Source organism: Panthera tigris, chromosome B2 (assembly GCF_018350195.1).
Source record: "Panthera tigris isolate Pti1 chromosome B2, P.tigris_Pti1_mat1.1, whole genome shotgun sequence".
NCBI classification, from domain to species: domain Eukaryota; kingdom Metazoa; phylum Chordata; class Mammalia; order Carnivora; family Felidae; genus Panthera; species Panthera tigris.
This window is the reverse complement of record NC_056664.1, coordinates 135,743,778-135,769,913: the sequence shown is the minus strand read 5'-3', so window position 1 is coordinate 135,769,913 and position 26,136 is coordinate 135,743,778. Positions and strand designations below refer to the sequence as shown.

The 26,136-nt window shown below is 39.5% G+C and overlaps 1 protein-coding gene across 1 annotated transcript in view; it reads right to left on the bottom strand.

Moving 5' to 3' along the window:
• The window catches only part of ESR1 (estrogen receptor 1), a 436,996-nt gene that overhangs the window by 174,612 nt on the left and 236,248 nt on the right, over positions 1-26,136 (bottom strand). Inside the window, exon 6 of the mRNA XM_042987330.1 lies at positions 23,235-23,351. Coding sequence (XP_042843264.1) covers positions 23,235-23,351 — 117 coding nt within the window. The remainder of the gene's footprint in view (positions 1-23,234; positions 23,352-26,136) is intronic.

Here is a 26,136-nt window from a genome sequence, read left to right as displayed (position 1 = left end):
AACAAAAAACAAGTCAGGGATTGAGGGAACTGTGGCCACACTCTTAACACAGGAGCAAGGTAGGCTAAGCAAATTATCAAATTATATCAATCTTTATCAAATTAAATCAATCTTTCACTCCATTAGCCAAAATTCATTTCAACCGAATTTACAAAATGAGGATTCACAAACTAAGTACCACATGTAATGTAAGATACAGCATCTACCAACCAGACAGAATGCTTTGGGTTTCTGTTAATGGGACCCTCCGTCCTTCACTTCTCCAATTTGATGTCTCCCAATTGTTAGCATGGCTCAATAGAATTCTCTGGTGATGGAAATGTTCTGTATGTAGCTGGGTTGTACAATAAAGTAGCCAGCCACTAGCCACATGTAGCTAGTGAACATTTGAATGAGGCTCATGTAACTGAGTTGCATCGATGACGTTATTTAGTTTTAATTGATTTAAGTTGAAATGGTCACAAGAGGCGAGTGGCCACCTACTGGGCCATGCAGTGGACCAATGTGTAACTGATGATGCTCAACAGTGCTCAGGGGTAACAAATGGCAGCCATCTCAGTGGGGCTCAACTCCAGTTGCACATTAGAATCATCTGGGGAGGGGCGCCTGGGTGGTTCAGTCAGTTAAGCATCCGACTTTAGCTCAGGTCATGATCTCATGGTTTATGAGTTCGAGCCCCACATTGGGCTCTATGCTAACAGCTCAGAGCCTGGAGCTTGCTTTGGATTCCGTTGTTTCCCACTTGCTCTGCCCCTCCCCCTGCTCACACTCTCACTCTGTCTCTCAAAAATAAATAAACGTTTAAAAAAAAAAACCTTAAAAAAAAAGAATCATCTGGGGAATATTGAAAATAATTCTGGGACCCTGCCTCAAGCTACTGATTTGGAGAAGGGTAATGGAAGCAGGATTGCCATCCCTACATCAGAACAATAAATGAGTCTAACTAAGTAAGGAAGATGCACCCAGGACTCCAGTTTCTGGAATTGTATTCAATTTACATTACTGTGGATGCGGCTGTGAGCAGGAGGGAGGCCCGTCCAGAATGAGAGCAGGTTACAAAGTGAGACAGCAGAGTTTCAAGGCTTCTGATTGATTTTCAGAGAGAGTTAGTGGGAGCTATAAGGATTTAGGACAAGGAAATATAAGAAAGATACAGACATGGGAAGAAACAGGAAAACTCACTGAGTAAAAAACAAAGAAAGATCCATTTGGGTTTTGCCCTGCTCTATTTTTGTAACCGTTAATTTATTACTCTCTGTATAGGGTTTGCGGCTACCACTCACTCTAGCATCTAGATCTGCTCTGTCCAATCCAGCAGGTACTAGCCACATGTTGCTGTTTAAATTCAAATTTAATTGAAGTTGAATTGAAAAGTTCCTCACCCTAGCAACATGTCAGGTGCCCAATAGCCCCATATGGCTAGTGGATACAAAAACGGGTGAAGGCCATCAAGAGGTAAGAACTTTCAGTTATAAAATAAATAAATCACAGGGATGAAAAGTATAGCATAGAGAATGTAGTCCGTAATATTGTAATAATTTTGTACGATGGCAGAGGTTAACTACATTAATCACAGTGAGCGCTGAGTAATGCGTGTCATTGTTGAATCACCATGATGTACACCTGAAATGAATATAATAGTACATGTCAACTATACTTCAATATGGAAATAAATAACAAAATAAGGTTGGCTTTCAAGTTACTTTTGGTCAAGGCGCCACATGCTGTAGAAGAAAGTATGGAATTTCTAGCTGGACAAACACGGAGTTCAAATCTTCACTCTACTGCCAACTAATAGTCAAATTACTCAAACTCTCTGAGACTGAGCTTGGTCATTGATAAAATTATTTTAAAAATCTACTGCACTTGGGGGCGCCTGGGTGGCTTGGTCGGTTAAGCGTCCGACTTCGGCTCAGGTCATGATCTCACGGTCTGTGAGTTCAAGCCTCGCGTCGGGCTCTGTGCTGACAGCTCAGAGCCTGGAGCCTGTTTCAGATTCTGTGTCTCCCTCTCTCTCTGCTCCTCCCCTGTTCATGCTCTGTCTCTCTCTGTCTCAAAAATAAATAAACATTAAAAAAAAAATTTAAAAATCTATTGCACTTGACGGTTGCACAGCCATGGGAATGTGCTCAATACCACAGAATTGTACACTTCAAAGTGGTTGAAACTGTGAATTGTCATGTATCTCACACCACAATTAAAAAACTCTGCTGCAAAATAAATGGACAGAACAGAACATTTCTATTATTCTAAATTTCTAACAGAAATTCTATTAAGCAATGCTACATGAAATATGTGGTATGTCCTTCTGGAACCGTCAGAAGTGACAAAGATGTTGCTGCCAGCGGAATATCGTCTCCGCCTAGTTTTTGCAATAATGATAACTGGTCACCACACCTTCTCTACCCCCTCTCTTATCGTCCGTGTTTCCATGTTCATAGCATCTTCCTGCTGGATTGGCTCGTGGTCTCCACCTCCAGTTCATTCCCTCCCTGTCCAAAAGCCAGCCAATGCAGAGAAAGACAATATGTCAGCATTCCTACCTGTCCGTCTGGTGAAGCGTATAATTAAATCATGCTCCCAGACAGAGACAGCAAACAGTCCACATCCACACCCAAGGCCTGGGCAAAAGCTGCCTTCCATCATCAAAAACACAAACATGACCAATAAGCATATTAATACCCTGAACACCAGGGATCTGATACTGATATCTCAACATTATGATGATGCGTTGAGTGAACTCATTCAATGATATTTCTGAGCTCACCTAAACATCTCCCACTCCTCACCCACACCACTCCCTAACAGCTCAGTTGGCCCAGAGGCTATGCTTCGCCCAAGCTTTTCGGCCCCGAACCCAGTGGTAGCTAGGGAACTACTTATGGCACTTGCCCACATGCCTTCCAGAAATGGTCTCCATTCCCAGAACCCTTGCCTGCTGGTGGGTGTCCTGCCCCTGTAGACAGATATCCCGACACTGGCTTATACAGTGACTCCATCTGCAAACCTTCCTAGTAGCTGAACCCGGTCTTTTCTTTGCTATACCCATCGAATGCAGTGCCTTGGACTGACACTGACTTCGTAAAGCTCATGTAACTTTTCTCTTCTTCCCCTGTTCTCTGGCCCAAGGTACAAGAAGGCCTCTCATCCAGACTCCGTTGGCCCTCTTCCTTGGTCCCATAACTAGTTTCAGGTTGGAGAATTCCTAAATTATGACAAAATTCACTAAAATTCTCACACCTCTTTGCCCCACGGCAAATGGCTAGCACATACCCCAGGGATTCTGTGCCAATGTGATGAGGCTTTTGCATTGACTTTCAGTGCCCTATATGGAATAGAACCCATGACCTTGGTGTCATTCGCACCAAGCTCTCACAGGCTGAGCTAACAGTCTTCTAAGTTTCAAGAGAAGTTTAAGGTCACAGAGATTGGGTTGCCCTTTTCCATTTTATTCTCTGAAGATAAGGTGAATTACCTTGATTGCAGAAGTTGCCCAAATAAAAATATTTCAACTTGGTGATTTTTTGGAACAGTGTGTACTCTGAGTAGATGTGGGGCAAGCAATCAGAATAAGCTACCAGGTATCAGTGACAAAATCCCTCTGAAGAGAGACCTGATGACAGTGGGGTGTCTTGCTGAGAAAAAAAAATTACTTTAAACATAAAACCATCCAACTCTTCACCAGTCATTGCCTTAAGAAAACACATTCACATAAAAGAATGGGGCATAAGTCATTGTTTCAAAACAATTTTTTTCTCGATTGTTCAGAAAGCTTTCATGGTTCGTGAAAGCTCTTTGTTCCTCACTTAGCTTTGTCCCACTTGCCTTCAAGAGGGATTGAAAACATGCTGATAAGGAATGGAGGAGTTAATTTATTTGTCCACAGCTTCATGAAGTATCGCCACCAGTCATTGGTGCTTTAGTTTTAAGCAAGGAGGGGGCAAGGTATGCAGTTAGTGGCTTTCATGTGTCCTTGCCATTTGCAATGACAGCTGCCTTCCATCATCAAAAACACAAATATGACCAACAAGCATCTTATTAATACCCCAAACACCAGAGATTTGATACTGATATATCAACATTATGGTGATGAGTTGAATGAACTCGTTCCATGGTATTTCTGAGCTCACCTAAAATATAATTAAGTACCAAATGAGGAAGAAGATATTTACAGTTGTGAAATTTATCAGCTAGATACAATAATAAGAATGTACACAGTTGGGGGCGCCTGGGTGGCGCAGTCGGTTAAGCGTCTGACTTCAGCCAGGTCACGATCTCGCGGTCCGTGAGTTCGAGCCCCGCGTTGGGCTCTGGGCTGATGGCTCAGAGCCTGGAGCCTGTTTCCAATTCTGTGTCTCCCTCTCTCTCTGCCCCTCCCCCGTTCATGCTCTGTCTCTCTCTGTCCCAAAAATAAAAAAAAAATAAAAAAAAAAGTTGAAAAAAAAAAAAAAAAGAATGTACACAGTTGTTATAGCAAGATAGCTGGTCAATCTCACTCCCAAAAGAGCAGAAGAGACATAAAAAGAAAAAGAATTACCATGAATAAAATTTCTTAAAAATGAAAAAAAATGGAGAGATGTTTTCCCACTAAATCTACATAAGAATATCAAAGCTTTTTTTTTATTTTATTCATAAATAATTCATGCACACTGTTGAAAATACAAAATATGCAGAGAAATAAAAAGTGGAAAATAAAAACCATACATAATTCCCTTACCTAGGACTAACTGCTGCTACCCCTTCCTTGTCTATACTTCCAGAATCATTTATGCATTCATTTATTCACTATTTTCCTTATTGCTCAGTACAAACCTATATAAACTAAAAGGCTTAAATACTATTTGTAATTCACTTTCCTCATTTTGGCAACATACATCAAAAGTGTATACATTTTGACTCAGCAATTCAAGTTCTAGAAATGAATCCTAAATAAATAATTACTGTGGTGTCCCAAGATTTAACAAGAAAGCTGTTCATAGTCTTGTTTAAAATCATGACAGTTAGCGGTGCCTGGGTGGCTCAGTTTGTTAAGCATCTGACTCTTGATTTCAGCTCAGGTCATGATCTCACGGTTTGTGAGATCGAGCCCCATGTTGGGCTCTGTGCTGACAGTGCAGAGCCTGCTTAGGATTCTCTCTCCCTCTTTCTCTGCCCCTCCCCAGCACTAAATAAATAAATAAATACATACATCAAATAAATAAATAAATAAATAAATAAATAAATAAACATTTTTTAAAAATCTTGAAAATTAGGTGCTTGCTTCAGCAGCACATATACTAAAATAGGAAAGAAAATCATGAAAGTTAAAAGCAATAAAAATACCAATAATTTAAAAAAATAGTTAAATAAAGTATGCTATGTCTATACCGGAATAGTAATACAGCCACCCGAAAAATCTCGTTTTGAAGAATATTGAATAGCATGCAAATACATTGAAACAAATAGGCAATATAACCCCAAATTTATAATTTTTTAAGAAATATATGACATATCTGCAATAAGATAATAGAATTTTTTGAAAGGTATGTCTTAAAACTATCAATAAAATGAGATACGTAGGAATATTTTTTTTACTATGGAAGGGCTTTTGGAGGAAATTTTACAATATTACTGAAGGCCATTTAAAAAATCCAAAATTAATAGCTTTATAATGTCAATGGCTGGGAAGACTAAATATCACAAAGATGTCAATAGTCCCTAAATTAATTTATAAATTCAATGCAATTTCATTAAAAGTTAATTTAAAAATTCCACTGGAAGCAAAAATAGCCATGAATAGCCAAAATAATTTTGAAGAAGAACAAAGTCCTTTCTAAGAAGGATTATAAAGTCAAAGTAATTACAAAGTTATGGAAATTGAAACTGGTTTTAGTGAAGGCATAAACAAATAGAGGGGGAAAAAACAGCAAAGAGAGCTCAGAATCAGATTCTCATACACAGGAACTTCATAGATAATGGAGATACTTTATAGATCAATGAGAAAAGAATATTATATAATTAATAGCTCTGAAATAATCTGGTTATCCAGATGGAAAAAAAATTTATATCCCTACCTCATATCATAAACAAAATTCTCTTTCAGCTGGAATAAGTAACAAAATGTGACAAAAATACTTGAATAGTTTTAAAACAGAACATAGATAAATAACTGTATAGTGTTCAGACAGGGAAGGATTTATTAAACAGAATTCAAAGCACAAACTATAAAGAAACAGTATGATAAATTTCATACCTTAAAAATTAAAATTAAAATTCTATGAAATAGATGACACAATAAACAAAACAAAAACAAGCTACATACTAGGTGAATACATTTGCAAGACACAAAATAAATAAAAAATTAGACTCCAGAATATACAAAGAACTCTGAAGAATCGATAAGAAAAGACAACCCAGTGTTTCTGTACATTTTCCTTGCTGGCATTTTGTTGCTATTGTATTTGGACATTAAAATTCAGAGCTGTTTATAGGTGTCAATTTAAGGGACGTTTTTTAAAAATCTAGTTCATTATTTTTAACATTGCCTAATCCAGTTTCACTTAATTTTAAAAATATTTATGAGTCCTAGATAAAATTGACTTTCAATTTATTTTTAATGGTTTTTTAGTGATTTTTAATGATTTTTTAAAGATTTTTAATGATAATTTTTAAAAATTATGTATTTTTTATTTCCTTTACTGGATTTTCAACTGTTTCTTTCTTAAATCTTTATTAATCTTAACTGATACAGTTTCTTAAAAAACAGCCATCTTAAACAACATGTGCTTCAATTTCCTCACTTGACTAAGTAAATTCTGTCATTCAAGGGCAGGATACAGAGTTCATTGTTTGGGTTTATTCTCAAACTGTTTCACCATCTGCGTAAAAAGCTTTTTAAATGTCTTATAGGTCTCAATCTCCTATAATTCTTTTAAAAATGGCATCTAATGTAATCATTTATTTTACCTTCTAACATCAACTTGTTAATTAATCTGTTACCCTTTAACATGTCTTATTCACACCTGTCTTCCACCATCTTTTCAGATGTGTGTGTGGGACCTAACAGCGAGGCACGATTTAAATTTTCACAAAATCTTTAAAGTCATTCAATTTTACACTGTATAAGTCTTCAGCTAGTATCTTTCTGCTTTCATATAGAAAAGTTAGCCTGTCTATAAGCTACGCTCGTGGTGCTCAGGAATCTTTCTTGAGTTCTGTATTTCTTCTTTAAATCCTTAGATGCCGCAGATATGGAGAAGTAAACTCTTGGAACACTTTCACATCTTGCCTCGAACACAAAAGTTTCTCTGTCTTTTTTTTTTTTTTTTTTTTTTTGATGGGACAGCAGTCTGGTTTTGAGGATTATGCCCCAAACCAAGTCTTTAGCTACAAGGAATATTTTATTTAATATGCCTTGATGTCTTTTCCTATATCATCCAATTATTTGAAGTTCAAACCTGTTTTTTCCTATCATTAGGTCCACCTGTTCTGCCTGAATTATCAGCATTTCTTTGTGTGGCTCAGTTATGCGCACCCACTTTGCATTTCACGTCCTCCTCTGTTCTTACTGCTTCTAGCATCCTGAGCACATTCTGAGCACAATTCCCTTGTTAGTCCTTACTTCCTTTGTTCCCCTTCTGTCTTTCAAAGCAGCATCATTTCATCCACCGCCCCTCCAGATGCTGTCTCATGGCTGTGCCCTAGGTGGCTTTCCTCCAGCCAACTCTGCCTTTTCCTATTTCAGCATTCATTAATTGGACCCGAGTGCTTTGTTGGAGTATTTTCTTTTTTAAATATTCTCAGTATTTTTAAAATTTATCTTGCTAGGGTTTGTTCTGCTATTTGTTTTGTTTAGTTTTGTTCTCTGTCCTTGTATCAGACATTTCCTTATGAATATATAACCGATATGGATGGGAATTTTTTCTGACCCGTTACCACTACTATAAGCCAGAAAGCCACATTTCCTTGGGGGTAAAAAAAAAAATTCTATGTGAAGTGAATCAATTCCACATGTACAACATTTAATTTGGGGAAGGACCCCACTGAATACCGGGGGAATCGCGGCATTGGAGCAAATATGGTTATTCCAAAATCAGTTATTAAAAATTATTGAAACTATTTTTTTAAAAAAACTTTCATGTAATGAATTAAAACCATATTGAGAGAGGGAGAATCAAAATGTGTGTGAATACACTAGAAAAAATTGAGCTAATATCTGCTTGCAAGAAATAGTATCTGGAAAATGCATGATGGAACAGCCACACCGCAACTAATATTTTATGGGAAACCCCACATACAGCATAACAGGCATATTTTTGAATCCTCTACAAAACAATACAATAAACATAAGAATTAGGCTAAAAGGGAAAGACAGAAGTTGACATTCACTAATAAAGACGCTCTACCTAGAACTTCTCAAAACAAATACCTATAAAGAGTTTCAGCCATCAACAAACCAGTTTAGCTTTTCTGTGGTTCTGAATATTATTAATGTAATTCAATGATATGGAAATTTTATTTTAACTTAATAGTTCTGGAAATGGATTTTTTATTCTCTTAAAATGAGCTTTTTTTTGGTGCGCCCAGGTGGCTCGGTCGGTTAAGTGTCCGACTCTTGGTTTCAGCTGAGGTCATGATCTTGTGATTTCCTGGGTTCAAGCCCCACATCAGGCTCTGTGCTGGCAGCGTGGAGCCTGCTTGGGATTCTCTCTCCCTCTCTCTCTGCCCCTCCCTCAATTGGGCTGTCTCTGTCTCTCTCAAAATAAATAAACCAAAAAAAAGAGCTTTTCTTTGACTACATGTATAATTTTATTTATTCTTTATGATAGTTGTATTACTTGGCGTTATTACTTTTCATGTTCAAAACTGCATAATAAGTTTTCCACCAGTCTATGCATATGCAAGAAGAGAGGAGGATGAGAGAGAAAGAGAGAGGGGGGGGTAATTATAGTAGTGGTGTGAATTTCGTCATGCTTATATGATCTGAAGAACAGACTTAGTCCAAGGGAATTGTTCAGCTAAACCCTAAAATAAGCCACCTCTTCTCCTTTTTTCTGTTTTCATTAAACTCACCATCAGTAACAAATATTCACAAAAACATCACTGCGCAGAGAATAAAACAAGCAAATGACTGTCCTGATAGAAATTAAAAATCTCACTGGAAAGATAGGAGATGAACATATTTTTAAAATACAATGCCAAGTTGTTAGCTTGGCTCAACTACTGGCATTCAGAAGGTGCAGCAAGTGTTCAGTAAATAAAGATAGATTATTTGCAGCACCAGGCAGTTGGCTGGATGCTGGTGGAATAGCACAAAGGTCCAGAAGATGACTGGCAGGGCACTCTGCCACTCAAGAGGCCAGGCAGCAGAGAAGACTTGGTGACAATGTTGACCCTAGAGCTAGGTGGTTGGCATCTCTATGGGTAAGTAAAGCAAAGTCTGTGCACCATCAACTCTACCAATGAGAGAAAATGAGCAGTCAGATAAATAAGCTAGAAGTCAAAAATCAAAGCTTCTGTGTAGATGGGGTCATGTCAAAGCCGAGAAATGGAGGTGAGGCAGAGGACAGATGTTGCAGTGTATGCTGAAATCAACAGAGCTGAGGTCAAGCAGGAGTCAAGTGCCAAGACGGTGGAAACTGCTCTCTTGCAGCTGGAATGGACTCCACGCCAAGGTGTCCGTCTTGTCTTCAGGCTGTCAGGGATCAAAAAGTTCACTGCCTGAATTAACACAGGGGCTCTAACAGCAGCCCAACTGACCCTCTGATTAGCACAGAGAAAAAATACTATTAAGTATTCAGAGGAAAAAGAGGATGATTTCCAAGGAGTCCTAAATGAGTTAAAGAGATGGACTTTGGTAAACAGGAAAATTTATTACTAATAAATAAAGTATTAATAACCAACTTGAGATTGAAGGCAGGCATAAAGGGACAAGGTACGTTCTGTGGTCAATGAGCGGCCAAAAGTTTCTTAGGAAACCTGGTTGCTGCAGCCAAAAATGTCTTAGGAGAGTAGGAAAGAAGCATGAAAAAATAGGTGAGATTTAGCGGGTGGAGAAGTTTGAATGCCAGGGTAGGCAACAGGCAAATTGTACATTCCTTAGGGCTGGACACTACATCCTACATATTACTGATTACTTTGAACTACATGCTTAATAACTAATTACTTAATAATTCTTGATGGACTGAGATGATGATGATAATCTAGTGGAATTGCATTTTATTTGGACATTAGATTAGGTACATACGGCAAAAATTGTGTGTGCTCTTTATTACCTGTTGTGAGCAACTTTCTGGTTGGATAAAAGCCAAATACAATACTGAAAGCTATACCTTCATTCCTGCACAACCTTATTAGCAATTATTATTATCCTCATTTGACAAAATAAAGGACCTGGGGTTCCGAGGGCTTAAGTATCTTGCTCAAGATCACACATCTCCAGACAGATTTCAAAAGCTGAAGACCAAAATGCTACACCATATATGAATTATAATGCCTAACATCTGCCAGTTCATAATTATCAAAAGATAACTTATGCATTCGATTCTCAGAATAGCCTGATGGGGTAGTTGGTGTTTTCACAGAAGCATGTTTTCTATGAGACTGAGACCCACAAAGAAAAAGAAATAAATCTAGGGTGGGCAGGATGTAACTTGGCAATACGACATATTTCCAGGAACATCAGCCAGAACCTGAAAGTAAATACAATGGGCCAGCTAGCACACTTGAGCTTGCTCGATTCCTGGGTGCATTAACATCAGTAGGGTCCAAACTGGTGGGTGAGCCAAGACGGCAGGAATTTTTAGGCCCACTCCAATCCTACGTCTCTTGAGGGGATGTTAATGGTTTCTTTCCACCTTTAGATGAACTGGACTTTGTGGTCAGGGACCACATTTTACCCTTGTGTCTCCAAGACCTTCACATAGTAAATGCTCAGTAAAGGTTATCTGTAAATGATTTAGGCTAAGAAGTTTGGATTGACCTGGCATTTGTTATGTAAAACGTTCTAAATAAAACTGCCTAAAAGTTATTAAAAATAAATGCAATCATAGCCAGTCTTTTAAAGTAAGCTTCTAAAGATATAAACACCTAAGTATAATTCTGTGTGCTTCTCGCCAACTTTTATTTGCTCAAGTCAAGTTTAAACTAAACCGCATGTTGCCTCGAGGTGTAACCAGACTTTTCTTTATACACAACTCCACACTTTACCTTAGGGTCTCTCAGGGCTGGCAAAGATGTCGCAGAAGTCTGACCACAGGTGTGTTGGTTCACACTGGATACGTTTTCAAGCAAACATCACCAGACTACCTTGTGTGATACTTCATCAGGAACTTCTCAGAAGTCACCATCTAGCCTTTTCCTTTGTCCCACGAGGCAGAAACTAGAAAGTTTCACCAGTTCTTGGGACTCACATCTTAGGCATAACTATTACATCTCTAATAACAGAAAAGAGCGTACTTATATTGAAGACCTATCCCAACAAACTTAGTTCTTGAATTCTTTCATTTATGTGGCTATATAATTGGTAGTGACATCATAGCCACATTGTATAGTTCGACCATCACGATGGCAGCAACACACGGGTTTTTGTGACACTCCCCACTCAGGAGAGACTCTCTTTCTATACTCATTACTGAAGAGAATACCTCTGGCCATTCCAACAGGTTTTTCCTATCGCCATTTGCTCTGCAAATTTAGTTTGAAATATGAATATGATGGCTGCTGAGGTCGTTCCTCATATCCAGAAATGCATATACACTATCTTTGCCTTTCGATTCTGACCTCTTCAGTATTAATCTGAACTTAGATTGTACATCATAAAATTTAAGATTTGAAAGATACTTTAGAGACCACTGAGTCCTGAGCTCATTAATTTTTCAAAACTGAGAACTGAGTCCAGAAAAATGAAGTGATCTGTCCAAGGGTCCTCAGAAGAACCAGCTCACACACTTGATCCTTAGCCAGGCCTCCTTCTACCTAGCACAGTTGCCCCTTTTTATCTAAAAAGGAAAACAAAGAGACTTTGCAACAAATATTGAAATTGTTATTGGAAAATACTGGAAACCTGTGGCCTGAAGGAGAAAATGTCCTTTTTAAAATTTCATTAAATATTAAGCAATATTAAGTAATTAAATATTAAGTAACTCTTTAAAGAATATCCATCACCATATAAATTTATTACGGTACATTAGCTGTGCAACTAAGCCAAATGTGTTGATTAACGTTCTTGTTGAAAAGTAGTATTTTGTGTCCACAGCAATCGTTCCTAAGTCATAACTGTGGTCTATCTGATGTTAATATTTTACTTTTGCATGTGTGTATCTTGCACAATGATCTAAATAGCTATAGTTCAGCAAGGTAGTGCGGTGCAATGAAAAGAGCACTGAACTAGGAGTCATGAGTCTTGACCTCTTGTCTGAGCAGTTAACTAGCTGCGTGAGTTGGACACGAACAATAAGCTGAAAACCAAGGAAAAACAAACAAGCCGGGGCTAGGTGACTTTAGTTCTTCTCAGCTCTAAGCACCATTCATTATCCTCATCACCATCACTGAAACTAAAAGTAAACACATGAAAATTCGTGAAGGCTTTGCTTTATAGAATTTAAGAGCAGCAATTCATTCATACAATTTGCTGTCCCCCAAATTCTACGTTTTATAAGTTCTATCCTCAAGAAAGGCTCTCTACATCATTCCAAGGCCAATTTACTTTTGCAAGAGCAAGTTATAGGAACAAGAGAGAGCCGTCCTGAAATTTCTGCCTGGCCTCAAAAGCCTGTCAGCATTCCCTCTAACTTTCCAGGTCATTCTTAGAAAAGTAAATAAAGATCCCTCTTGCCATCTTGTAAGAACTAAACTGACCTCTAAATAAGCAACCAAATTACTTCAGGATAAAAAAAATTAAAATGGCATTCTAACTACAACTTAAATAAAAATGAAATAGGATTGTCGATGAAGTCTTTGGTCGATTTTATAACAGGCAGGAAACTCCTACCGAAATATTAAATAGCCTTACCTTTAACTGCTTTTTATTTATTTTTTTATTTTTTTTCAACGTTTTTTATTTATTTTTGGGACAGAGAGAGACAGAGCATGAACGGGGGAGGGGCAGAGAGAGAGGGAGACACAGAATCGGAAACAGGCTCCAGGCTCTGAGCCATCAGGCCAGAGCCCGACGCGGGGCTCGAACTCACGGACCGCGAGATCGTGACCTGGCTGAAGTCGGACGCTTAACCGACTGCGCCACCCAGGCGCCCCTTTAACTGCTTTTTAAACCGCATTCGTGAGCAGTTGTCGCATTCACGTGCAGACCCTAAGCCCACATCTGAATAAATTAGTGGAATCTAGCCTATCTGAAACGAGCCCATACACTTCCAGGAGTACTGGCTCACATCTGCTGCAGGGTTTTTCTCCCTCATGGTGTCCACTCGTCCTGTATCTAAGGGAGGCATGAAAATGGAATACCTGTTGCTTGCAGCGCTCCAACATAAGCTGTCAGGAATGTGACATGCAGGATTCCCACACTGAGTGAGGAAGGGGAAATAAACCCAGTGGTCACCCCCCGCCCCCCGCCACGTCTGAGGTTTTAGGACGCTATAATTATTTTTCAGTCCAAAATCTGAAAAGGTCATATGTCTGGTTGTGATGAATTACAAACATGGCCCTAATTTTTCAACCCCTGCAAGCCTTAAGGACTCAGCCATTTGACTTGTTTTGGCCTATTGGGTATGAGCAGATAATGCAAGCAAAGGCTTGAAACAGGCTTGTGATGTGGGGATGTTCTCCTTTGGGCCTCTGTCATCACCATGAGGATATGCCTGCACGAGCCTGCCCGGGGAGGAGAGACATGCCAAGCAAAACTGAGTTCATCCCAGCCACTGGAGCCAAAAGAGCCAGACATATGAGTGCGCCCAGCAGTTGCCCAGTGGACCTCCCCGTCATGTAATAGATGCTTGTTGTGTTTGCCATTGAGATTTTGAGGCGAGGTTCTGTGATACAGTAGAAGCTAACTACTATACTGCAGGTTTTAGGTTCCCAGCAGATAGTTTCCCTTAACTAAAAAAAAAAAAAAAAAACAAAAAAAAAAACAAAAAAAACCTCCATCTTTCAATCTATTCAGAGTTCTACAGTGATCATGTACTTTCAGTTCATTCATTCATTCTAGTAATTCATGCATATGCTACAGCTATTTATTGGCTGCCTAGTATATGCAGTCACTGATCGATGTGCTTGTAATATACCAGTAGACCAAATACACCAATGTGTTTTATTTGTTCGTTAACACCCGTCCGGAGCTTACTTTCTAGTAAGAGAGACAGACATCAAACAATAAACATAATCTAAAATTAATCTTATGGTATATTACAAGGTGGAAATACAATGGAAAAACAAAGGAGTGGAGTAGGCTGGGGGTGTCGGGAGGTAAGACGACTGCAGAATGCGCGGGCAAGTAAACTGTTCTACTAAATAGAATGGTCAGGGCATGCCTCACTGACAAAACGATAATGGAGCAAAGAACTGGGGGGAGGTGAAGGAGTTCTGCACACAGGTCTCCAGGGGAATGGCATTCCAGGGAAAGGGAAGAGTCAGAGTAAATGGTCCAAAATAGAGTGTGTCTGGTGTTAAGGGTGGCCCCAGAGCTCAAGTAGAATGAGCAAGAGACACAGTGACAGGAACAGAGGTGAAAGAGGCAAACGTAGGGAGGAAGTAGATGACGAGGGACTTCAGGCCACTATAATGACATCGGCTGAGTGAACAGAAACCCGTGCAAGGTTTTGAGAAGAGAAGTGGTCTGATTTGATTTCCACTTATAATGTGTCTACAGGGGGAACAGACCATAGGGAAGCAAGGGAAAAAGCAGGTAGTGCTTCAGCGATAAAGTAGGAGAAAGACGATGGTGGTTTAGACCAGTATGACAACAATAAAAGTGGTGAGAAATGGTCAGATTCTGAGAGTATCTGAAGGTAAAGCCACTGTAGCTTCCTGAATGTGAGGTATGAGGAAAAGAGAAGAGTCAAGGTGACCCAAATGTTTTGGCATAAGGCATTCAAAAGATGAAGTTATTAGCTAAGACGGGAAAGATTGAAGATAAAGCACATTCGAGGGGATATATAGGGGATTCGAGTTTGACCAAATGGAGTTGGGAGATGTTTATTAGATACCCAAATGAGGAAGTCACATGAGCAGTTGCATTTAGGGTTGGAAGTATAAATTGAGGAGTCGTCAGCATATAAATGGTATTTTTTTTCTTTTTTTAAACTGTACTTAAATCCAAGTCAGTTAACATCTAGTGTAATAATGGTTTCAGGAGTAGAATTCAGTAATTCATCACTGACATATAACACTCAGTGCTCATCCCGACAAGTGCCCTCCTTAAAGCCCTGGGACTAGACGATACCAAAAAGGAGTTGAGACAGAGAACAGAAGAGGTCCCTGGACTAAATAAACCCTGGGCCACTCCAACATTAAGAGGTCAGAAAAGATGATAAGAAACACACAAAGACCTAAAAACGAGTGACCACTGGGGTAGGAAGAAAACTAAAAGAGTATATGGTTCTGGAAGCCAAGTCAAGGAAGTAGATGAAGGAGGAGAGGATTATCTACTGTGTCAAAAGCTGCTAACTCGTCAAGATGAGTACTGAGAACTGTGTGTTGGATCTAGAAACGTGAAAGTCGTTGGTAACCCTGACAAAAGCAGTCTGGGTTGGTGTAGTCAGTAGGGCATCCATCTTCAAAGTGAGCTGATCCCACCATACTCTGCCAAATCTGTAAGGAAGCTGTTCTGTCTCCATCAAGAGATCTGAAGGCAGCGTGGTTCTTACAGGCGTGGCAGTGCTGGGCTACCTGCCATCACATTTCACCCAACTGAACTAAATAGCCACAGATGCTGACCTGCCTCCACCCCTATTAGGCAGCTGAGAGCACAATGTATCAGGACATCGCTTCATTTTTACCAGTGTTTGGATAGAACGACTTGTCATCTCATTTTCCCCATTCATGCTAAACTAATGGATTCCAATGTTGTCATTACCCACCTCCTCTTTTCTCTAAATTCAGAGTTAGTCCGGCCACACTCCACATCCCCTACTACTGGCATTGCTTCCACCACTGCTAGAGCAGAAAGAGGCAGCTATTCATAAGTTAGCTATGAACTTGGCAGGCCCAATGACCTTAGCTCCCCAGGTCAAGAGATCCCTGAAGTCTTAGTATCACCATGTTCTCTAGAAGAATAGAACAAGGTGGGTTCTTTTACTCTGGATTTCTTCTGTCTGGAGTGTGTGCATGTGTTTGCGTACCTTAACTTAGTGATATGCCACCCATAGTTTTAGTCAATTATTTTTCATGTTAAATGTGAGTGGCAGCATGGAGTACTTACTGTAAACAGGTGTGCAGGAAAAAAGAAAGAACTCTGAATCTAGAATTCTAGGCTCAATTCTTCTGCTAGGTAGTTCCGAGACTTTGATCAAGTCACTTAATCTTTCTAGCCTCAGGTTTCTTACCTAGAAGATGAAGGAGTTAGATTAGATCCATGGTTTGCAAAACTGTGTTTTGTTCACGCCCTGGGGTTCCTAGAAGGTCTCTCAGGAACACCAGACTGAGGGAAGAGAGTCTATGCCAAATCAGCTTTCATCTGTCTTATAGACTGAGAATGCTACGGCTGGTAGAAGCATTTGATTGCTTTAAATGTTGCAAAGCACTGAATTTGTAATCTTTAAGGTCCTATATAGATTCAAGGACTTAATTCAGTATATGGCTTTGTCTGTAAATGAAAAATGATCATATGGGGTAAATCTTGAATAAATTAAATATCCATGATATGCCTTAGTAAAATAATATTTTAATAGCATAAAGGTACTTAAAGTATAAATATATAGGTGCTTAAATATGTATCTGTTGCTTAAAACGTGCAGAATCTCTTTGGTCAAGAGCAGCTAGCTTTTCTTTAACATTTTTCTTAAATCAGACCCGAAACAGGAAGCCCTAACCCTGCCTTCTGTAAAATCCTCAATTCACATGCTGTTACAATTCTCACCAGGATTACTGGACAATCCCAAGAAAGAACCTCACGTTTACATTCTCAATTCATTGATTTGGTTCTACCATCATTCATATTAATAATCGGTCAATAACTCTTGGTAAAAGATAGCCAATGTAGGATTAAGGGAAACCTAATTTCCTGGAGTGGGAGCTTATCCCTTCAAGACAACGAATTATAGTAACTCATGATGATAAATATTAACCTGAGGCAACAAGGAAATATTTTATTTTCCAATTCTTCATTGGGCTTTTGAGTTATTTTGGACATATAACAGGTGTCTCCCCATCTATATTATTAGTATCTTTTCACTTCTAAATTGTAACAACTTATTTAATTTATTTATTGTCTTGGAATAGTTCTCAAAATCAAACTATAACATCGTTATCAAAATAAAGAAAGACTAGTCAATATTACTTTATTTCAAATTTCTTCTTTTTTTTTTTAAGTACAGCTGACACACAATGTTACATTGATTTCAGGTGCACAACAAAGTGATGTGACAAGTTCAGACATTATGCTACACTCACCACAAATATACCTACCATCTGTCACCATACATCCGTATTAAAATATCACTGACTCTATTCCCTATGCTGTGCCTTTTATTCCGTGACCTATTCATTCCAAAACTGAAAGCCTGTATCTCCCACTCCCCTTCAAATCTCTTTGTAAGATGTTACAGGGAAACAACCAGAATCGGCAGTGCATGTCTACCAATTAATTTCCTCCATCAATTAATTTCTGTGTGCCAATTTCCTCTTTTCCTTTTTCAATGTGAAAAATGAAAACCTTGCCACCAACACATTTTGAGTCTATTGTGAGAAAAGAATTTTAATGGGTTTGTGTAATAAATCTCTGACATCACCAAAGGAAAAACACAACAAATCTCACTCCACATGAAGCTCTATCCAATGTGTGACTCCAAAACGAAAAAAAAAAAAAGAAAAGGCAGATGTGGCTGAGCCAGGTTTTTATTCCCCGCAAAGGAATTAGATATTTATTTCCCATGACAAGTGATGAAACTGCCATTCTCTTTTTTCCAACAACAACAAAAGAGAAAGAGAGAGAGAGAGAGAGAGAGAGAGAAGAAAAGATATAATAGCTAACACTTGTGTGGTACTTTAAATTTATAAAGTACTTTCATATGTTATGAATTGCAATTTTTGTAACAAACTTGTTAAGTAGAAATTATTTTTATTTTACATCTGAGGATAATGAAGCTCATCAAAGTGACTATACCAGGATTGCTCAGCAAGTCTGAAGAGCAGCAGTACTTAGACCAGGAAATCAATCTCTGAAGCCTCCCCTCTTCCCACAAAACACACTAGAATAGCAGATTCTTTGATAACAACTGTACCCCTTGGGAGTCAGATGGTCTGAGTAATATGCTGGGTCGGACTAAACCAGGAGAGGTTGGCTAAAGCTTTGAACTTCCACCGACCATTCTCATCTTCAGCTTCCAACCCATTCTCAACTTGTCTTCTGGCTTTTTTGCCACTTCATATGCAAATGTCCTATTTGTACCGAAAAGACAGGACACTGGTGGAAGGGACTGGGTCTTATTTATGTTTGCTGTCTCCATAATAGCTCACGCGTAAGAAACTCTAGCTGTATGTAAGTGATGAATCACTGAATTCTACTCCTGAAACCAATATTGCACTGCATGCTAACTAAAATTTAAATTGAAAAAAAAAAAAAAATTTCAAGAAGCTCTCAACAAGTAACTATTTAAGTGAATTGAGTCATCCGTCTTGAACACTTATTCTGTGACTTGCTATGTCCTAGCTCAGTAAACAGGACACAGAGAGAGTCCCTGCCATCATGGAGTTTATGGCCGGCTGTTGAATAGCTAACAATAATTACAGTAACTAGAGAAGAGCTATTTGCTATCAAAGTTGAACACCGGGAACTAACCCAGCGTGAGGCAACGGGGAAGTCCTCCCTGAAGAAAAGACATTTAATCTGCCTTCTGAGGTTGAAGGGGAGGGGCACAGGTGAGGAGGAAAAAGCAACTGGAGGCAGAGAGACTAGCATGTGCACAAAGATGGGGAAATGCATCCCCTAAAGCACATCTTAAATCCTGCATCTTGGGACATCTGGGTGGCTCAGTAGGTTAAGCATCCGATTTCGGCTCAGGTCACGGTCTTACAGTTTGTGAGTTCGAACCCCGCATCGGGCTCTGCGCTGACAACTCAGAGCCTGGAGCCTGCTTCAGATTCTGTGTCTCCTTCTCTCTCTCTCTGTCCCTCCCCCACTTGAGCTCTTTCTCTGTCTGTCAAAAGTAAATAAATATTTAAAAAATTTTTTCAATCCTGCACATTACTGAACTACCTTGGCTCAGAACCAAATCTAATAATGATGTCGGGATTTTCAGGGTAAAGTAGGCATCGTAAGGAATTCAAATAATTTCCTCATGTAGATGAATCATGTACTCTTTCAGATCTTTAGAACATTTCAGTAAATTTTTTCAGTCTTGCTAAAAAAATAGGGGGTAGGTGTAGGGTTCTCTCTCTTTTATCTGAAACTAATTATTTTATGTCATATGTAGAAATTCAATATTCTAATTGGTGTCAAATCGGGTTAAGAAGCTGGATTCTTATGAAACCAGTAGGAAATGTTGTAAAAATTTATTTAGTCACAGCTGTTTTTACAAGTAATTTCAAATTTTATAGTTATAATTGTACTTCCAGTTGTAAATTAAGTCTTCAGTAGGATTTGGGGAGTTGTTATACAAGGTGTCACGAGGTTATGTGTGTGGCATTCCATGTTGTGGAAAATACAATAAATTACATTGCTATAAAGGTAAACACTTTACACATATAATTAAAGGGGAATGTTTGCACAGCCTATAATTTTACAACTTTAAAGCTTGGCGTAAAACTTACATATGTATACAAACTGCCAGAAAGATACATGTTTTTATTATATGTCCACAGATACTGAATAACCACTGAGAAATCCCTCTGAGATATTAAGTACTGAATTTTGTTTCCCATCCCCCCTCAAGTTTACGTTGAAGCCCCAACCCCAGTACTTTAGAATGTGACTGTATTTGGACGCAGAGTCTTTAAAGAGATAATAAAGATTAAATAGGGTCATATAGATAGGTCTAATCCAACAGGCTGGTGTCCTTATAAGAAGAAGGGAAAACACCAGGGACGTGTGAATACAGAGAAAAGGCCATGAGAGGACACAGTGGGAAGGTGGCCATCTTCAAGCCAAGGAGAAAACCCTCAGATGAGACTAAACCTCTGACACCCTCACCCTGGCCTTCCCAGCCTCCAGAACTGTGAGAAAATACATTTCTGTTGTTTAAGCCATCAGGACGATAGTATTTTTTTTTTTTTAACGTTTATTTATTTTTGAGACAGAGAGAGACAGAGCATGAACAGGGCAGGGTCAGAGAGAGGGAGACACAGAATCTGAAACAGGCTTCAGGCTCCGAGCTGTCAGCACAGAGCCCGACGCGGGGCTCGAACTCACGGACCACGAGATCATGACCTGAGCCGAAGTCGGACGCTTAACCAACTGAGCCACCCAGGCGCCCCGGGTCTATAGTATTTTGATAGAGCAGCTGTTACAGATCAGATATAAATAATATCATATATATAAATAATATATATATTTAAAATGACATATATTTATAAATATATATTATTTCCCACAAAAATTCATATGTTGAAGTCACAACCTGCAATGCGACTGTATTTGAAATAAGGCCTTTATGGAAGTACTCAAAGATTAAATAAGGCCATAAAGGTGGAGTCCTAACCCAGTAGGACGGACACCCTTATAAGAAGAGAGACAATACCACAGAATGCTTCCCCCATGTCTGTGCCCACAGAGAAAAGGACACAGTGAGAAGGCAACTATCAGAAAGCCTGGGAGAGAGGTCTTATCAGAAACTGAATTTTCCAGCACCTTCTTCTTGGACTTTTAGCCTCCAGAATTGTGAGAAAATTAATTTTGTTGTTTAAACCGCCCCCCCCCACCCTCCCACCCCCTGGCTATAGACTTTGTTAAGGCAGGCCAACCAAACTAATACAGCAGCAAACTAACACAGATACAGATTTCGGTCATAAATACACATGTACGAGTAGATACACGCACATGCAGACTAGCGAGGTGCGGTCAGATTATCTAGAGTTGAATCTGAAGACGGTGGGAAGACTTTTATTATGTCTTTGCATATTAAGATTTTTGTCAGACTACAAATGAGTATACATAATTTATGTTTATGCAGCCAGACCGTATCTGGATATAAATTAGGAAAGACAGAATTGTTTTTATGAAGTGGGGTCAATGCATGGGTACCCTCAAAGGAAAACATGCTTTGGAAATATTCACAAATTGATTACTGCAGCTTTCAGAGAGAAAGGAAGAGGCTGGGCTTAATCTACCTGACGTTGTCAAGAAAGCACATTAAATTTGGACTCTGCCGGTTCAAATTAAACTTTTTACATGTAGATGTTGTATTCCTGTCACTTATCAAGTTACCTTAAGAAGCTTTTTATTAAGCCTGACTAATTCTCTAACAGTACAAAGAAAGATGAGTTCCTTAAATATTTAATCCATTTGTGACTCAAAGTGTCACTTTCAGAATGTGGCTGTTAAATTCTTAGAATTAAAACTGCTTTGTCAGACATTCAAGACATACAGTCACAGCTCATACAATGCATAAATTCAACATTTCATCTGTTCATCAAGAGACTTTATTCCAAATGCTGTATTTAAAATCCCAACCTGGCAGCCTTGTTTGTGACCATGGAACTCAGGAATCTTTGACGGTAAGATTCCTACCCACCAAGTTCTTGGTCTTTCTCCTGCTTCCTCCTTCATCCAAGTGTTAATGACCTCAAGGTTAGCCACCCTCTATCTGCACAATCTCTATTCTTTTTCACTGTAACTCTGTTCTCCTTAACCCATCCCCAATCTTGTCTCCTTCAGAAAGCTTTTCCCCTATGACAGCAGGCAACCACATCATAGGCCCCTCTCCCCCTTTGTATCCTCCTAAAACACTGAATACGCCATGACTTTAATTACACATTTTTTATTTGTTCTCTCTCAGTACCTTGAAGGCTACCCAAGACTAGCATCTGTGTTCCTCAAGACTGGATCCCCAAGAAGACAAGATCAATCAGGCAACCACATCAATGGAGCACCTTATACCCCCCAAACCAGACCCTGGATTCCCATAAAACAAAACTGGAAGACTGGATACAAGAGGGGACAGAAAACCACAAACACACACACACACACACACACACACACACACACACACACAGCCATTGCCACAAAGACACAAGCACACAGGCACAAATCCTGAGTGCCACATGATTTGTTAGCGCTCAGGGTTCATTCCTGAGGTGCTGCTCCCAGTACCATGCCAGGGGCTAAGGTTATAGCAGTTGCTGGTTGAGTCAATTTCAGAAGGAGAAAGCTATCTCTTGATTGAAACTTAAATTCCCCGAGGGATGTTAAGAGATTGGAAGATTACACACTAGCTATTTAGCTTTCACATTTACAAGTCTCAGTTTAGGGAAGACCTATTCTCAGACACCGTTTTCTAACGTTAGCAATGTAAACAATCACTGGAAAATACTTCTAGCATAATTCCCTGAGCAGGCTTCCTTTCCTTCCACCACCACCTCCCACACCCCTCTGACTTAAAATATAAGTATTTACATGTAAAACGTAAAACACAAAATGGCATTTTAGAATCTCCAGTTCCAGTCACTTTCTATTTTTTTTACAAAAAAAAAAAAAGCATGTCATAAAAAAGACTTCTGTTGCAATGAAAAATAGAACTAGGAAACAACTAATTAGAAGGGAAAACACTCCACTGCCACGGTTGTTGGGACAGAAACAGCCAGGGGCGCCTGCGTGACATAGCCAGTTAGGCATCCGACTCTTATCTTGGGGCGGGTCCTGATCTCATGGTTCGTTGAGTTCGAGCCCCCCATGGGGACGTGCGCTGATAGCGTGGAGCCTGCTTGGGCTTCTATCTCTCTTTCTTTCTGCTCCTCCCCGGCTTGTGCTCAGTCTCTAAGTAAATAAATACACATTTAAACTTTTTTAAGAAAAGAAAAGAAAAGAAAAGAAAAGAAAAGAAAAGAAAAGAAAAGAAAAGAAAAGAAAAGACAAGACAAGACACAGCCAGCGCTGGGCGGCAGGCATGCACACCCCCGGCAGGCAAGCACCCGGGCTGGCAGCTACCTACCGCCTTTCATCATGCCTACTTCATAGCACTTCCGGAGCCGGCAGGCCTGACAACTCTTCCTCCTGTTCTTATCGATCGTGCACTGGTTGGTAGCTGGACACATGTAGTCATTATGTCCTAGTAAGAGCAAGAGAACAGAATTCACATTATTTCAGGAAACAGAGCCAGTCAGAATCGACAGGGAAGCTGCCTGTTTTCCTATCACTCACTTGTGTTGCGACTTCGCATGCCATCCTTTCCCTGCCCTTCTCAAAGTGTGGGAAAAAAAACTCCCCGAGCCTTGATTTTTGTCTCAGCCAATCACTTCCGGAGTTCTTTGGGCAAAAGTCACCTTCAGTTCATACAGTTGATATTTGGAGGCACGAGGTTTTATGTACACTCACACACTTTCTCAACAAAGGCTTTTCTTTTTTTTGGACTCAGGCCACTAGCTAAAATCGTCAAAATAAAACTGTTGGAACTTTCAGACAGTTTCAAAGTGGCCTTTCTTACGGTCTAATTGGAAGAATCTTTAGGTAGGTATTCAAATGCAGCCTGGAACGCCTAAATTCCAGTCCAGGGTGCTGAGCTGGGGTGGCGGCCAAGTTCAGTCCTTAAGTTGATAAGTTAGTCCGTCACTTACTGGCTGGAGGACGCTGAGTGTATTAGTTAACATCTCTAGGTCTCACTTACCCCTCTCTCACCTAGAGAAAGTAATGGTGCCCACTATGTGACATTTTTCTAAGAATTAAATGTGAGACTACATGTCAAGGGTTTACCAGTGCCCTGGATGTGGTAAGCACTCAATAAATACTGTTGCTGTTACCGTTTATTAATCCTCTTTCTTTATTAATCCTCTTTCTTTTCCCTCTTGTTGACTGACTCCCTATTGCTCAACTGCTTCTCATTCACGTTCATCACGTGTGACTCTGTCCCACAATAAAGGGCTCCCATGACCTCACATCACTCTCAAACTTCCATCTTACATCCTACCCCTTCTTAGTTCAACTCCTCAGAGACATCTGCACACCTGAGGTCTGCTTTGTCCTCACCTCTCCTGCATGGCTCAACCCACGCCTCTTTTCTCCCTTAGCTGTCCCACAAAAGCTGCTTAAATCCTGATATCACCAATGACTCTTATTACTGAATTCAACAGGTATTTCAGCCCACATCATACTTGACCTATCAGAAGCACCTGACAATTCCTCCCTTCCTCCTGAAGCATGCTTTTCCCTTGGCTTCCATAAAACGAAACATTCCCGTGTCCTTCCTACCCCTCAGGACATGGCTTTCCAGTGTTATTTGCAGATGCACTCCAACCAACATTAAGCTAATCTGCACGGGGCTCAACGTCAGGCCCTTCTTATGACTCCAAATTCTCACAGGAGAATCTATTCCACGGCTACAGCTTCCCTTATCATAAATGCAGATGACTCACAGATTTATACGCAGCCCAACTCTTCTCTGAGTTCTCGGGACATACAGCCAATTGCCCACAAGAAGTTTCTGCTCTAAGATTCAGAGGTCACGTCCATGTCTTTATCCCTCCAAAGCAGTCTGGTTTATACTGTGCAGAACATTAAACTCCACAAATTAATAAATATTGCCATGGTTTTATGAAGAAGTCCATGTATAGAAGTCTAAATTCTTACACCCGAATTTAGACTATGGAGATGATGTGTACTATTTTAAAATGTTTCCCATTCTCAAAGAAAAAAATGAGGAAATATCACACCCTATAATTCAGATCATCTGTGTCTCCACTTTCCCATTCACTAAAGGCAAGACGCAACGTGCAGGGACATATTGTGTGGGTTTTTTGTAAGTTTATTTATTTATATTGAGAGAGAGTGGGGGACGGGCAGACAGAGAGGGAGAGAGAGAATCCCACGCTATCAGCATGAAGCTGAGCCGGGGCTCCAGGAAGCAGGAGATCATGACCTGAGCACAAATGAAGAGTCTAATTAATGCTTAGCCAACTGAGCCACCCAGGCGTCCCTGCAGTGAAATGTTTTAACTACAGAACTCTTTGTTCTTTATTCAGTTGAAGGGTCAATCTCAAGTAGAATAGGGTGGGTGGGGCTTTAACAAGAAACGCTGGTCTCATAAAACTTGGTGCTTCATCTTTAGATATACATTATAAAAATTGCTACGTGCACAGGCTTCAGATAAAATTAACATGTACATTCTTCTTTTGTATATAGGAACCAGCAAACTAGACAGAACAATTGTAAACTGACAACTTTAGTAGGAGACCACACACTGCCTCAAACATCCCGGTTAAAATTGCCTTCATTAACCGGGACAAACTGAGGAAATAATAGAACCAGAAATGAAATTTACCTAAACAAGCAAAAGGTGCAGATTTCTGATACCTCAAGGAAACTTTCAGTGTTTGGTCTCCTATGATGTTTATGCAGTACACGCTTTAACACCAAAAAAAATGAGGTTACATTTAAGCCTCAGAAGAAAACAGCCGATGATCATTCAAACCAAGAATTAACTTTGATTCACTTTCCTCCCAAAAAGGGTTGTTTTGCAAGCCAGAAGACAGGAGAGCTGAATGGGGTCAGAGGCCAATTGGCTGAATGTTGTATTTGCATTGGTCATCCATTGTAGATGTGTATCTTTATAGAACCAAGTGAAATTCCTGAACTGACATGTTTAACAGATAAAAGACGCTAGATTTGTGCAATTGAATTCATCCCTTAACAAGAAAAGAAGTAGGTGCAGAGCAGAATCAGGTTTGTAATACAAGCCTCTGGGGACAAAATGGATTTTCTCCTGCCCCCAACTACGTTAAAATTTAGAATTGGTAAATTGGCAACAAGAAAAAAAAAAACAAAAACGAAGAGGTAACATATTTGATATATACAATTAAAACAAACTCTTCTGAACCAAACACCATTAACAACTATTTGCA